Raw genomic sequence first — 15,187 nt, 5'->3', positions numbered from 1 at the left:
AAATCCTATGTTCCTTCAGCCCCCAGACTCTGAATTCCTTCAGGGCCTCTTCCTTATATTGAGGGGGGCTACGGGCCGTGTCTTGCTCACCTTGGAGTACCCCAGGGACCTGTCCAGGTGACTTTTTTCTTTTTTTTTTGGCCACGCCGCATGGCTTGTGGGATCTTAGTTCCCTGACCAGGGATTGAACCCGGGTCCTTGGCAGTAAAAGCACGGAGTCGTAACCACTGGACTGCCAGGGAATTCCCCAGGTGACCTTTGGCATCCATTCAGGTAAAATGCATGAGGACAAGTGTTCTGGAAAGGTTGAAGGCTTCAAGAGGTCCCTGCGCCTGAGTCAGCTCTCTTCAACACCAGAGGAGGCAGTCTCCTATCTGGCAAACTCCTATTCATCCATCAGAACCCATCATGAATGGCCTCTCTTCTGGGAAATGGTTTTCAGCGCCACCAATGGGAGTTTATATTGGGTTCTCGCAGCATCTGTCACGCAATGTATGGCTTAATTATCTACACATCTGTGTCCTCCAAGGAATGCCTTGAGGGTCACAATGGTGCCTCATTCTTTTCTGTACCCCAAGTACCCAGGACAGTGCCCAGCCCATACTAGATGCTGGGTAAATGTCTGCAGAAGGGATCAGTGGATTGGGGCTCTGCCCATAAATTTCACCCCACCAGCTGGCTACATACACCTGCAGACAGACAGCCAAGCCTCTCACTGGTTGTGCCATCTCTAAACCTGTTCCCATGCAGAACTGAGGAGGGAAGAAACGAGCAAGCACTCACTAGCTCACCCTCAATGATTTATTTAGTGGGTGAGCTGGCTGTCACTGTGCCAGCTGAAGGGGTGAGATATCAAGTGGCTGGTACACCAGATGGGGAAGATTCCTGATTCCCTGGGGCACACACTGTAGGTTCTGAAGAGCCAGGGCACCAGGCAGTCGGCAGTTGGTGTTGTAGGGATTTATTCTCACTGGTTGAACACAGCTGTCAAGAAAGGGTAATGGTTTCTCTAAGTGGGGTCCAGGCACCCAAAGGGCCTGGGACAGAAATCACTCCCTGATCACACACCCAGTTTCCTGGTTACCTTGACTCCTCAGAGACAAGAGATAAAGGTGGGCCTGCAGGAGAGAGGAAGGATATTTGCCTCTAGGACACCGGGGCATGGCTCAGAGCTCTTGTTCCTGTGCATCTGGGGGGGCCTGTCCCGAATAGGGGGAGGGGTCAGAGAAGGGCAGCCGATGGAGTGTGTTTAACAAACTGGTATAAAGTGTTTTCTGGGTGTTGTAAGTGCTTTTACAATGCACTGAGTTGTTTAACCCTCACTAGTATCTTTATTTTACAGATGGGGAAACCATGGCACAGAGAGGTTCAGGAACTTGCCTCTGGTCACACAGCTAGTAAGTGGCAGAGCTGAGATTCAAACTCAGGCAGCCTGGGCCATGGTAAGAGCCTGGGCTCTTACCCACTACACTACGGTCACTGCAGGTGCCCCACCTCTGGACCCTGCGGCTGCCTTCCTTCCTCCCTGCACGCCTGAGGATGGGTCCTGTGTCCGGGCAGGGGCCCAGCTTTCCTCCTCGGCCTCTGGCTGTGATGCTGGTTCCACTCAGCCCTGTAACCTCATCCCAGCTGGACACGGTACGCAGCAGGTTAACCGGGCCGAGTTACTCGCCCGTGTGTGTCGGGACGCGCGTGTGCGCGCACCGGTACGTGTGCGTTTGTGCATGTGGTCACGTGGAGGGGGGAGGGTTGGGCGGGGGGTGGAGGAGGGGAAGAGGGGGACTCTGGGGGCAGGGGCAGTGCAGCCTCACCTTCAAAGAGGAAGGTCTCGTTCCAGTGGGGATTCAGGTTCTTCCGCTTCACCTTGGTCTCCAGCTTGTGCTTCTTGTCTGGCAGCAGGTAGATCTTGACGAAGGGGTCGCTGGTGCCGCTGAAGTCCTTGGCCGGCAGCTCCTGGGCCTTCATGATCTTCACGGTGAGCGTGGACTCCTGGAAGTTGTAGCCGACGCTGAACTGGATCCGGCCCAGGTTCTCTCGGCTGCAGCCCTCGTGGACCTCGTCCTCCTCAGAGCCTGGGGAGAGCTGGGGGCGGGGGAGAGGCAGGCAGCGCTGGGGAGGATTCTGCTTCCCTGAAGCCCCCTCTGCAGCCCAGCAGGGTTGGGAGGCCTCGCTGTGCCCAAGGCCGGTCCAGCCGCCTCCTCCCCCTGGTCACCACGCGGGGCTGGTGGTGGTACAGCCCACATTCAGATCTGGGTGAGGATGCTGAGGTGGAGGGCAGGTGCCCTGACCAGGGTCACACAGGGAGGGAGGGGCAGAGCCGGGACAGCCCCTGAACCCCAGAGCAGCGTGCACCCCACTTCCCAGCCTCTCAGAGCCCCGGGTCTGCTTCGCCTCCCCTGGTGCACCCTGGGACCCGCCCCCCACCCAGCACCCTCCTCCATCTTTCCACTCTTCCAACAGCCCTGCAGGGTCCCCTGCGAAATACACCGACACAAAAACCTGGGCTACAAAACAGACGAGGGAGATTGTTCTCATCTCGAAAGAGTTTACCACGGTATTTCTTTAGAAAGCGACTCTGGGGTTCTGAGGATGATGTGATTTACAAAATGAGAGAGGCGAGTTTTCAGAAGCAATGTCTGTTTGTGTAAGGCAGGGACACTAAAAGTACAGATTCCCAGGCCCCATCCCTGGGGAGCCTCATTTGATGGGGCTGGGGTGGCCCTGGGCGGCAGAATTGTGTAATAGGAGCCTCAGACGACAGTACTGCAAACCAAGGCTGAGGACCACTGGAACGGAGGCTACACCTGCATTCAGCCCTCATCCCCCAGGGGTGGCACTGGAGCCGACCCAGCAACCGACAGACATGTGGGGGGTGGCATGGTGTCCCATTCCCAGGAGGATGTTGAAAAACTAGGAAGTAATTGGGGGGAGGGTCTCCCAGCCAAGTGTTTCCAGTTGTGGTTGCTCGTTGGGGACACCTGGTTAGGTTTTAGAATCTTGCCCATCCCCCAGCCACCTGGTGGTTAATAGATACCTAATAAGGATCTACCCTGTAGCACAGGGAACTCTACTCAGTACTCTGTAATGACCTATATGGGAAAAGAAGCTAAAAAAGAGTGGAGATCTGTATACGTACAACTGATTCACTTTGCTGTACACCTGAAACTAACACAACACTGTAACTCAACTATACTCCAGTAAAAAAACAAAAAACGCTCCTGAGGTGATTGGGTAAGAGCCAGGGTAGGACTCAGGGTACCACATTTATGACAAAACTGCTGGTACCGGTTTGCTTTCTCTCCTTCCCCTGCAGGAGACTTCTCTGTGCCCTCCCCCTTCATCGTGGAGAGGTGACCCCAGGCTCTGAAATACTAATTAATACAGATGATAAGAATGTGTATAGTGCCCACCAACCGCTGCGGAAGACTCTTACATCACCTCTTCTTACTGAATCCTGACAACAGCCGGGAGAGGCAGCTATCACCGCTCTCTAGCTGAGGAGACTGGCTCAGAGAGGTTAAGTCACACGTCCAAGATTGCACAGCAGCATGGACTCTCTCTGACTTGAAAGTCCACTCTTTCCACCAAAACAGGCCCACATCCCAAGACATTCTGAGACTTCCTCCTGCAAGCCAGTGAGGACTCAACTGCCCTAGGCGAGGAGTACGCAAATCACACTAACGATAGTAACTACCCTGCTCCTTGTACTGTATGCTTTGCCCTCCTCTACTCCCTACAGCATCCTGATGAGGCAGGCACTACCATGCTCCAACTTGGTTGGGGGCACAGAGAGATTACTGCCTCAAGTCGCCTGTGACTAAGAGATGAGCCCGGAGTTCGAACCCAAGTCAGCGCCCAGCCACCGTGAGCGCCCTTCCAGCTGCCCTCACTCTCACACTCAGATCTGAGGCTTCACTAGCCACACCCCGGGTCCTGCCTGGAGGTGGAAGGGGGGCCGAGCTGCCTCCCTCGCTGTTCTCACAGTGGAAGCGGGTCCCTCAAGCCCTGCCCCTTGGCGGGATCCAGGCAGCCCTGCAAGCGCCACCCAGGCCCGCTGAGAATCTGGCTTCCCGACCCAGATCCAGTTTTCCCCTGGCGCTCCTTCCTTCTCCTCCTACCAGTCCCACTCCCTTTTAACCTCAGTGTTTGCATCTGTAGAATGGGACCATGAGACACACCTATGTTACGGGGTTCCAGGGAAGGTTAAGGGGGGGTTTACATCACTTTCGTGGCCCTGCTCTGTGGCCCGGCGCCTGCCACTGCTGGCCATGGACTGAGAGCCTGGGCATGCAGTCCCTGCCACGACCACTGGCCCCTCCACATTCCTTCTAAAGTTGGGGTGGAGACCCTGGTGGCTGGAGCCCAGGTGGGATCTTGGTTCCCAAACAAGGTAGTCTTGGATGAGAGGCCCAAGCTGGGCCAGTGGGCTTCACCTCAGAAGCGGGCAGTGGCTCTGTGCCCACCCCCAGCCTTCCCAAACCACAGCCCTGAGCCTTAATTAACCAGCTGGGGCGGGGCCTCGATCTGTTTCCATGGCAACCAGGCTAGCCACCCCCACCAAGGGCTGGAGGAGGTGCTGCCTGAGCCCCAGCTCTGGCAGAAGCAAGCAGGGCAGGAGTAACTCAGATGGGGATGCGGCCCAGACTCCTCTCTGACCCTGTCCCCTTGGTCCCTTTGTCTGTAAGGCTGCGGGTGCCCGACTCCTGTTTCTCCACGCCTGGGGCAGGGAGTTCAGCCAATGGTTTACTTCTGCCCTGTTCATCTTCATCATCACTATTAATGCCAGTGACCCGGCTTTGGCCTAGGGCTAGGCAATTAGACCCTGCCTGCCCACCTCTGAGCATCTGCTGAGCACGTGAGAGGGCGCTGGGGCCTGCACTTCCTCTTTCTGCCTGCGGCTCTTCCCCCCTCCCCACCCCCCCGCCCCCAACCGGGGGCAGCAAGGGGTAGGCAAGCTGGCTGGGAAAGGGCCGTCCCTTCTGGGAACCTGGCTACCGGGAAGCTGTAGCCAATTAAGAGGCTGCACAGAGAGGCAGGGTGGACTGTGGCGATGGCCCGTCCAGAGGAGAGGATGGCTGGGCTGATCTACATGGATGGGGGAAGACAGAGAGGAGGCGGTGCAGGACCAGGCACTCAGGGCCCAGGGGGCAGGGAGAGGGGAGAGGTGGGGAGGCCCAAGGGAGACCAGATCTGGAACGTGGAAAATCTGATGCTCTAATCTGCATCTGAGAGAAACGCAGATCTGGGGGCCCGTAGCAGGCTTGCTGACTGGGAATCTGCATTTTAACAGATCCCCCAGTGATTCGTGTGCCTATCACAATTTGAGAGGCGCTGGGCTAGAAAAGAAGAGTGTGGATGGATGGTTAGAGCCCGCCGAGCCCTGAATGGCAGGAGGGTGGGGCCTGGGGGCTCCGGGGGCCCCGGGGAGGCTGGGGGCTGCGGTGTCAGAGCAGTGGGCAAGGGGCCTCTGAACTGAATGACGTCAGGTCTGGCGAGGGCCTGAGAGCCCACCGAGCCCCCTTCCCTCCCTCTTTGGGAGGAAGGGGGGAGACAGGGAGGAGGGAAGGGGGAAGAGGAAGCGGGGCCCAGGTCCCAGTAGGAACCTAGCAGGCACCGGGTTCCCACCCTCACGTCCTCGCCCAGCCTTCCTGGAAACTCTGGGCTGCCAAGCCTGTGACTGACTCCCGCCTGAAATCTCCAGCTGCCAGATCACAGTGTGCTCTATCGCCCTGGGGCCTTGGTCCCTCCAGGAGCTCTTTGGAAAGTACAGATGAGGCAAACGGCTGTGACTCACTGCTGCCACCAGGGGGCGCCATGTGAAGCCACAACCTCTCCCGTGGTGAAAACACCCCAGATCCATAAGACAGGGATCCCGGGAGGCTGGGGTGTGGACAGGAGAACCCCAGCACAGCTGTTCCCTCATAGGAACTAGGACCAGAGGGGTTCTGCTCTCCTGTTCTCTTTGGGCCTCAGCTGGCTCCCCAGCCATGGGGATTGGGGATGGTCCCTGGGATGGGGATATGAGACCCGCTCCACGGGGAGCGCCACCCGAGACCGCTACTCAGTGGGATGCCACCCCAAGAGAGGGGACACCTTCCGCCTCCAAGCCCTCGCTCCCCTAGCCTTTCCTTCTAGGATCACAGCAGGTTTCTTGGGCCCCAGCTCAATCCAGAGACTGGAGGAGGGTGGGAATTCTTAGTCTCTCTTGACAGAGGACCATGCTGGTTCCCCTGCGTGACTCCCACGCTGTCACCGATCTCCACGCCTGCCCCTCCCCCGGCCCCGGGCCTCCTGCCCATCTCACCATGAGCATCTCACTGGTGAGGGAGTTGACGAGATCCGAGACGGAGGAGTGAGGCTCGGTCCGGCGGTCAGACTCATCGTGGGGCGTCTGGCCCGGCACTGGGGCTGTGTTCACTGCCTTCCCTCCGGTAGGCAACCTGGGGGTGGGAGGAATCCGAATGAGCATGGACCTAGAGGCGGGCTGGGCTGGGCGCCACGGGTCTGGGTGGCAGCAGAACCTCCTGAGACCCAAGTCGCTGCCACCTCCTGCGGGCCAGCAGGAGCTACGCTTTTGTCCATGGGGGCAGGGCCGTCCCCCTCGCCTCTGCCCCAGCGCGATCCGGCTTTGACTTCCCCGGCAGGTGCCTTTTCGGCCAGTGTTCCCACTCCTGCTGTTTCCCAGAAAATCCCCTACCCTTCAGCCCCTGCTTGCATGGTGGTCTCTGAGCATCCTCCCTCCCCAGAGGCTCCATCCATCCCTGCTTGCCCCAGCCTGGGAGGTTCCCAAGACGGCGTGTCCTCTCTCCGTGTCATTACCCTAGGCAAACACGCCCAGAGCACCTGTCTCCTGGAGGCCCCACCTGTTTGCTCAGGCTCAGCGGGAACACAGGTGCCCTTTAGACACGAGACTGACCAGGTGAGCTCAGGACCACTGTCCGCACAGCTCTGTCCAATAGAACTTTCTATGTCCACCCATGGTTATTGAGCATTTGAAATGTGGCCAGTATGACTGAGAACTGAATTTTCACGATTGTTTGACTTAAACTAATTTAGATTTAAATAGTCACCTATTGGACAGGGCAAATCTACACCCCCTTGCCCAAACCCGACCCTTCTCCCACTCCGAGGGCTACACGTTTGATAAGGCTCTCGCCCAGGGTCAGAGAAAGACAGGGTCCCACCGAAAAACCCCAGATCTGACGGCTCCACTCCAGGCCTTGTGTGCACCCTGGCTCCACACTGCCCCCGGCAAGCTGGGCTCTCTGGTCCAGAGGCTGGGTGGTGAGCCCAGTCTCCGTCTAGCTGGGGTTCAGGAAGGGGGCATTAAAAGCCTGCCCAGGGACCAGGCTGGAACACCCCATGAGGAGGAGAGATGGGGGCAGGCAGCGAGGAAGACGGGGTGATGGGAGCACAGGGCTCGAGATGGGCTACAATAGAACAGCTTCGAGAGTACCAGAGCCACAGACTCAGACACACACACAGGCTGGACACAAGCCGTGGCCCTCGGAATGGACCAGCCGCCAGCACACGGTTGACTACGACAGGCAGACAGACATGCACAGGATATGCCAGGCCCTGGAGGAGAGACACCAGGACCCAACAGCAGGGTGTGCACACGCTCACACACACACACACACACACACACACACACACACGAGTGCACACAAGCCTGACAGACACCCAGGGCAACACGGAGAGAATGGCAGGGGCAACCAGGCAGGTCAACCAGAGCAGCAAGATGACAGACATACAGCGATGTGCACACTTAGATCCTGAGAGGACACACATTCAGGGAGGCCCCGGCATGCCAAGGTGCGCATGTGAATTGGGAAACGCTGAAACAAAAAAGCAGGGAGCGGTTTCGGGGACAGACGCTCTGAGAATCAGAGGCACGGCGCACCTGCTGTGAGGGCCTGGCCTTGCCCGGACGACACGGAAACGCCCCACCCCACCCGGGAGGCGCGGGGCGCCCTCCCAGAGGTGCGGCCAGAGCAGAGCACACGCACATATACACACACGGACACGTGCTCACACAGACAGGCACGGGGAGGAGGAGACTGAAATAGCTGGAGAGGTAAAGTCAGGTTAAAAATAGAGTGGGAGAGGAGGAGAGAGCCGAGATTGACTGCTGAAGGTATGAGAAAGTCGGAGTTATTTTGGCCACACCACAGCGTCAGCACAGCTGCAAAGCAGCCTGGGAAGAGATGGTCAGCGCCACTGAAGCTATCGGAGGTCACAGGACAGAAAGGGACAGAGAGACAGGAGCACAGAGGCAGAGGGAGAGGCGGAGGGCCCGTCACTGGCCCAGGGACATCCCTGCGAGGAGCAGATGGGAGGAAGGAGACCGGGAGGGAGGGGGAGAGAGAGAGGCCGAGAAAGGTTAGTCGGAGGCGAGTGAAGAGGCTGCGGGGCGACGAGGGGACAAGGAGGAGAGTAGAGGCAGAGAGGAGGCGGGGGACACACACCGGGACAGAAGAAACATGGTGGCTTCGGAGCGAGGGCAGCGTGGGGGTGGCCAGGTCCCGCCCGGCCCCGCCCCCGACTCCGGTGGGGGTGGGGCCACGGGGGAAACCATTCGGATCCCAAGGAGCAAGGGTGAGCGGGTGGCTGAGAGCATGAGGTGCGCATGGGTGCAGGACAGCATGGGCGAGGTGGAGCGGGCACAGCAGGGTGTGGGAGCCAGGGGCGGCCTTGGCCTCCTTCCCTCCCTCCTGGGCCCAGCAGCATTCCGAAGTTATTGGGGCCCCGGCGCTGAGGCCCAGGGGCTTGGGGGATCCTGGATGCGGGGCTTCAGGGCCCCCAAGGACCCTGGGAGTGGGGGGCAGCGACTTGCTAGATGCACCCCACCTTGCTTGGGACCTGGAGTGGCCACTCCTCCTCCCAGGGCCCTCCTGTCTCCCAGGAGCCTGCTGCTAACAGACCTCGGGGGCAGAATGTCCTCCCCAACACAACAGCCAAGGGCCACCCACCCGTTACCCCGGTGACATCCGGCCAAGGGGTCAGCTGGGTGGAGAAGGGGGCACTGGTGCCGAAGGGCAGACCCTGGGTCTGGAGGCAGAAGCTGAGGAGGAAGGGACAGCTGGCCCAGGCCCACCATTCCAAGATTCATGCAGCCAGCAACCCAGAGGGGTGGAGCCCTAAAGTGCCTTGTGGGTGGTGCTAACGCCAAGCTTGGGGATGGGAGAGTGCCGGGCAGGAAGCACCCTTGCAGTGGCCGATCACCTGGGAAACCCCCCAAGAGCCTCGAGAAATGAGCTTCCAGGATGGGGTGGGCGTGACCAGGTGGGAATGGCCTGTGTCCACTGGGAAAGTCGGGCTGGGTTGGGGCGTGGGCCCAGGGCCTCCAGCTCCACACCCACCTTTCCCAGGGAGGCAGGGGACGACTGATGTAATGATCAGAAGGGGTGAGTGTGTTATATGGAGTGAGACCAAGTGGCGAGAAGGTAAAAACAGGCTGTGGGTGAAAATGGAACCAGTTCAGTAACACATGGGTGACATGAAATCTCGTTTCCAGCCTGCATCTGCTCCCTCACGCTTCTCACCCTTCTCGACAAGGGGGTCCTTAGCAGGTTTTCAGAGGGCTGCAGCCCTGCTCCTGCAGCCTCTGGCCCATGGCCCCTGGCCCTCTCCCCATGGCCCTCTGGCCCGCCTGCAGCCCAGCTCTGAGCTCTGAGCTCAGGAAGCCAGGACCCCGGTGGCTCCAGGGGGTTGGAGGTGACAGACTCCGTTCCTCCCGCACCCCAGGACTTGGGCTCAGGGTGTGACACCATCTGTACCACCGAGTGAAAGAGCTGGTCCCACTCTCCCCTCCCACTCTCTGGGGACTTCTGGCTTTGTCCACCATAGACATGCAACTGGGAACTCGGGATGGGAAGAAAATAAGAGAGTTGGTTTCCAGAAGCCACCAGACGGACAGGCAAGTCAGCTAACTTGGCCTGTCCTCCCCTAACACACAGGCCCCTGGCAGTAGCCCGGGACAGTCCCTTCCTGCACCTTCAGGACTCTTAATAAGCAGGCGTCAGGGTCTCCGCCTGGCTGACAGGCTCTGACAAGCGCCCCAGTCCGAGGGTCTGCTCCCTCATTAGAGGCTTAGCATGTCCGAGCTCGAAGGGGTCACCCTGTCCAATCCTTCATTGGACAGGTGAGGAAACAGAGGCCCAGAGAAGGGCTGTGACTTGCCCAAGGTTGCAGAACGAGGCTCTGGTAGCAGAGCAACGAGGAGGCAACCTGGCTGCCAGGCCACACTCTCCTGTAGGCCTTTTCTGATGAAAAGCACACCTGGCCAAGGTGATGAGGCCTCCTCCCACGATCACAGGTGTGTGGCTGGCCCAGCCCAAGGCCAGGTGGGAGAAAGCGGCCAGACCAGGTGCAGGATCATCCCACCTTAGTGATGCTGCCTGAACCCTGGGACCTCTGATCTTTCCCCGTCCCCTGCTCCGTGAGAGCGCTTCTAACGGGGGCCTCCGAAGATGCCTCCCTGCATTCCTGGTGGCCGGGGCCACGATGGTTGGATGCCCAGGCCTCGGCTCAGCCTGTGCTGTGGCCACACAGGCCACTCCTGAGGGCCAGCAGCAGGGTTCCCAGTGACAGAGGGCCTGACCAGCACCTGCCGGCTGCTCTCACCCCCCCACCCCCTATCCCATTTCCTCCTCCTGGTACCTTGGGCTCAGGGGCTGCCTTTCTGGTCACCAGGCCTCTCCGAGGCCCCAGACCCTTCCCACCAGGGGCTCCTCTTCCATCAGCCGAGAGCAGCCGTATCACATCTCTGCAGGGGTGTGTGTGTGTGTGTGTGTGTGTGTGTGTGTGTGTGTGTGTGTGTGTGTGTGTGTGTGTGACCATCACCCCAGCAGGACCTCCAGGCAAGAGGGAGGTTGAGGTGGCGGGGATGAGGGAGAACAGGCTGGCGCCCCTTCCCTAACATCCCCGCCGCCCACCAACCACCGGAGAAACTGGGATTTCTGGGTCGGGGTGGGGCAGAGATGAAAGATGAGGGTGCAGCAGAGGGGAGCCAAGCGGGAAGATGGGGCAGAAAGGCTGGCTTGCTCCGGGCGAGGGCAGGCATGCCCAGGGAGCAGGCTTGATCCAGAATGGCCCCAGGACAGCCACACGGGCCTCAGACCCGAGGGACACCACCAGGGTGGCCTGTGTGAGGGCACCGCCTGGGGAGGGGGCTGTCCTGCTCCAGCATCCGCTGAAGGCGCCGCCGCCTCGTCCAGCAACCGGCGGTCGAGGCTGGTGGCCTCTCCACGCCTCCTTCTCTGCTGCCGCCGCCGCAGGCCCTCGCCTGTGCTCGTACCTCTTGTCCCCCTGAGCGTTCTGGTTCTGCTGGGTTCCTGGGTTTTGCAGGTCAGGGATATTGGCAAAGTCATCCTGTTCCGAAAGCCCTAAGACCAAGGATAGCACCACCATCCGGCCTTCCCTGCCAGGGGTGGGCAGCCCACCAGTCAGGGTGAAAGGAGGAGGCCCCAGGGGCGGAGGCGGGGAGGGGAAGGAGAGAGAGACAGAGACAGAGACAGAGACAAAGAGAGAGAAGAAACAAGTGTAAGAAACTGGCCCTGCAGAAGAGAAACCAAACTTCAGCACTGTCAACAGTTGTAGAGCAGAGCAGGAGGCAGCAGGGGTGAGGGGAGGTGTCCACGGCCTGAGACCCAGCTAGCCGTGGGGAAGGGGCTGGGCAGAGGCCTGCGAGGTGGCCCGCGACCGGGACGTCCCCAGGAAACACACGGGGAAGGCTGCGGGGAGTGGGCCCCAGGCCCTGGGACATGGTCCCTTTCCAAGGTTGGTTCACCTCTGGCGGAACAACGGCCAGGGGCTACTCGCTCAGACCATCTGGGCCCCTGGGAGAAGAGGGAGGGCTGTGCTGCCATCTTGCTTGGGGACCGCGCGGGTAGGTTTGGGCTCCCAGGCGGGAGGTTCTCAGAAGGTTTGGAAATCCAATGGGCACTGCACCCAGTTAAGCCCCTCATAAAGACATCTCTGGGTCCTTTGGTCAGCCAGGTGTGCTTGATGCCAGGAGGGGGGTCTCAGGAGCTCCCTCTCCCAGGTCCCTGGACACATGGCCCGTTGGAGGAGAATGCGAGTCTCTTCCGGCGTATGGCGTGCTGGCCGTCGTGGGTCTTCTCCTGCGTCCCCCTTCCTGGAGATCCGGGGAGTAACCACCGAGGCTTTTGGGGCCAGTTCAGGGGCCTCTCCTTAGAGAAGCAGTCCAGAAGTCATCAAAAGGCAAAGGCGGGGGCTTCCCTGGTGGTGCAGTGGTTGAGAGTCCGCCTGCCGATGCAGGGGACACGGGTTCGTGCCCGGGTTCGTGCCCAGGTCCGGGAAGATCCCACATGCCGCAGAGTGGCTGGGCCCGTGAGCCATGGCCGCTGAGCCTGCGCATCCGGAGCCTGTGCTCCGCAACGGGAGAGGCTGCAACAGTGAGAGGCCCGCGTACCGCCAAAAAAAAAAAAAAAAAAAGGCAAAGGCGGAGAGAGAGAAAGTGCAGAAGGCTGGCAAGGTCTGGAGACGTCCCGGGAGGACTCGAGGTAGCCTGTGTCTGCGGTGAGGACAGTCTGGAGGAGGCTGGAGGGATCCTGCTCTGAGGGAGGCTTAGTCCAGGTGGACGTGGAGTCGCCATGTGGGCAGCAGTGTGCGGCCGGAGGTCAAGGTGAGACGTCTCTAGTGTGAGGCTCTGTCGGAGAACCGCTGGGCAACTGCAGGGCTGCCTGCACTTTCCGGGGGTGAAAAGTGACCCTCTGCCTCTCAAAACCATCTGAGTTGGTGGGTGTTTTCTGGGTGCTTTGCTGAGCTCCTCCAGTGTTGAGCTCTCATCTGAACAAGGGGAGAGGGGATTCTTGGATGGGGCAGACATGAAAGCATGTCTCAGGAAGGGCCAAGGGAAAGATGGTAAGCCTGATGGAAGGTTCTGGAAGGTGGGAGATCCTGAGTTAGGAAGTCTACGACTTCAACCACCATCCAAGAGGGCGAGGTTCAGAGAGGAACTGCTGGCTATGGCTGTTTTCCAGAGAAGTTGTCAAAAAGGGAACTCTACCTTGAGTAGTGACAAGCGAGGGGAGGGGCGGAGGTCTGGGGGTCTTGGAAAATGGGAGATGGCCGTGGGGGCCGAGGAGGGGCCGAAGCTAGGTGGACGCTGCCTCGTCTTTGCATCTTTCTCCTGGGCACGGTTGCTCCAGGCTGACACTTGCAGCCGCATCTAACTTTTGGGAAACAACTCCCCCCTTCCCTCAGGACAAATCCTCATTTTCTTTGTTCCCTGCCCACCGGTACTGTTTCAGATTTGGTAAAATTCCATCTGGCTCCTCGGGAGCCGGTTGTGCTGGGGGAAGGCAAACCCGACGGAAGCAGCAGGTTTTCCCCCGGTTAATTCATTTTCCGGATATTCCTTGTGCTCTTCTTAAAAACAAAACGGCTCCTCTGCGTAAGTCCCCGATCTGTCGTTCTCCGTGGCATCACGGGGCGCAGGGGCGAGAATGAAGGGCGAGAGGTGGAGATTTGGGGGAGAAGCTAGTGGGGTTGGGAGGCGCCACATCCACGAAGCAGGAGGAATGCCTTCTCCCCGCAAAGGGGGGTGGGACCCCGGGGGCGCCTGGTCAGCCTTCTCACCCCGACTCTACCTGGGCCACCAGCATTTGGGGCAAGAGAAGGGCGTCAGAAGCGCGCCAGCGAAGCTGTAAGGCAGGGGTCGGGGGCCGGCAAACTACAGCTGGTGGCCTGTTTTTATACAGCCCACAGGCTAAGAATGGTTTGTACATTTTTAAAGGATTGTTTAAAAAAAAAATGTGATCGAGACCACGTGTCCCTCAGAGCCTAAATTGTTTATAACCTGGTCCTTTACAGAAAAAGTTTGCTGGCCCCTGCTGTGAGGGACGACAAGTGGAAGAGGCGGGGGATGAGAAGAGCTCTGGGGGTGGCCGGCAGGTGAGGGGCACGAAAGCTGCGGTGGGCAGAAGCAGCGCAGACAAAGGTGCTGAGTGATGCTCATCAAATCTTCGCCAGCTTGAGAGGCGGGGAAGAGTGGGTACCCTGGGGGCTTTCTGCCACGGGTTTTCTTCCCAGAGCCTGGGCGTAGCCCGTGCCCCCCTGTGATGGCCGCTAGAATGCAAGGCAGGGGGTGGCTGTGCAGAGAGCAGCCTGCAGTCGGGAGGGGCAGAGGGCTGCCGGCTTCTGGCTGGTTCTGGGCGCTGTTCAATTCCCACCACTCTCCTAATCCACTGGTGCCACGGCGTCCGTCCCAGGACACACCGCCTCCTGGAGGCCAGGAGGTTCTGCTGGGCATCGTGTCTCACGCAGGCATCCAGCTGGATTCCCAAGGGTCCTTGGGTGGGGGGAAGCCCCAACAGATGCGCCGCCCGGTCTTGCCAAGTAGCGTCACAGGCAGCGTGTCCTGCCTGGCCAGGGCCACAGGCCACTTGCATGGGTATGGGAAGCTGGCGTGGTGGGGTGTCTTCCATGGGGGTGCTCCTTCCAGGGGCAGCACTCCCGACCGCCCTTTCGGGCTGGGGTCTCAGCCAGAGAGGCAGGATGCTCTGAGGACTTGTTCGCCTTCAGAATCCCCACATCTTGCCAATGAGCTGGGCCTTCACCTTGGCCTTCCCCTTCCTCCTCCCTTTCTCCTCTCCCAGGCTTAGTGTGCTGGTCTCCTGCTCCATGAAAAGTGCTCCCAGGAAAGACCTGGGTGATGAGAATAATCCCCAGAGCCTGGAAGGAAGGTCACGTTAGGCCAGAGGAAGGAGGTGACGTCAGGGACTGAAGCCCAGGCCTGCCCTGGGCTCTGAGAGTGAGTATAGATGCTCAGAGGGACACGAGGGAGAGGGCACCCTGGGCAGGGCTCTACCAGTGAGGGCGGGGCCAGGGGGGCACACGGTGGGGCGCTGGGGGGACACACACAGCAGAGGGGAACGGCTAAGGCCAGACACCGATGGTGTCTTGTTACTTCTCTGACCTGTACACGCGAAAGAGGGCTCTGATTCAGAAACATTTTCTAAAGCTTCGGGGGAATATCGGAGGTTTGTCCTCAGGGAATGGGTCGTGGCGGGAGCCAGGGAGAGAGCTGGAGGGCAGGTGGCTACAGAAGGTCAGAGAGGCAGAGGACAGGGCCCACAGCAGGGACAGGGGAAGTGGGAGGGAGGGAGGAAGTGGCAGCAGGAAGGTGAGCAGAGTTGGGTTACAGGGAGAAGGAAACTGG

General features: G+C 59.6%; 1 protein-coding gene across 12 annotated transcripts in view; it reads right to left on the bottom strand.

The window, feature by feature from the left end:
• SYT7 (synaptotagmin 7) overlaps window positions 1–15,187 on the bottom strand; it is a 64,164-nt gene that overhangs the window by 6,285 nt on the left and 42,692 nt on the right. For 7 of the 12 annotated variants that reach the window (XM_049713309.1, XM_033414107.2, XM_049713310.1 and 4 more), the window contains 3 exons: window positions 11,300–11,422; window positions 6,305–6,440; window positions 1,812–2,082 (listed from right to left, as the gene is read on the bottom strand). In XM_049713309.1, the coding sequence (XP_049569266.1) occupies window positions 1,812–2,082; window positions 6,305–6,440; window positions 11,300–11,422 (530 nt within the window). The remainder of the gene's footprint in view (window positions 1–1,811; window positions 2,083–6,304; window positions 6,441–11,299; window positions 11,423–15,187) is intronic. The other 5 variants (XM_049713311.1, XM_049713314.1, XM_033414133.2 and 2 more) reach the window with 1 other exon arrangement.

The sequence above is a fragment of the Orcinus orca genome, chromosome 8 (genome assembly GCF_937001465.1).
Source record: "Orcinus orca chromosome 8, mOrcOrc1.1, whole genome shotgun sequence".
Taxonomy (NCBI): domain Eukaryota; kingdom Metazoa; phylum Chordata; class Mammalia; order Artiodactyla; family Delphinidae; genus Orcinus; species Orcinus orca.
The sequence above is the reverse complement of the archived record's forward strand: the minus strand, read 5'-3'. Positions and strand labels throughout refer to the sequence as shown.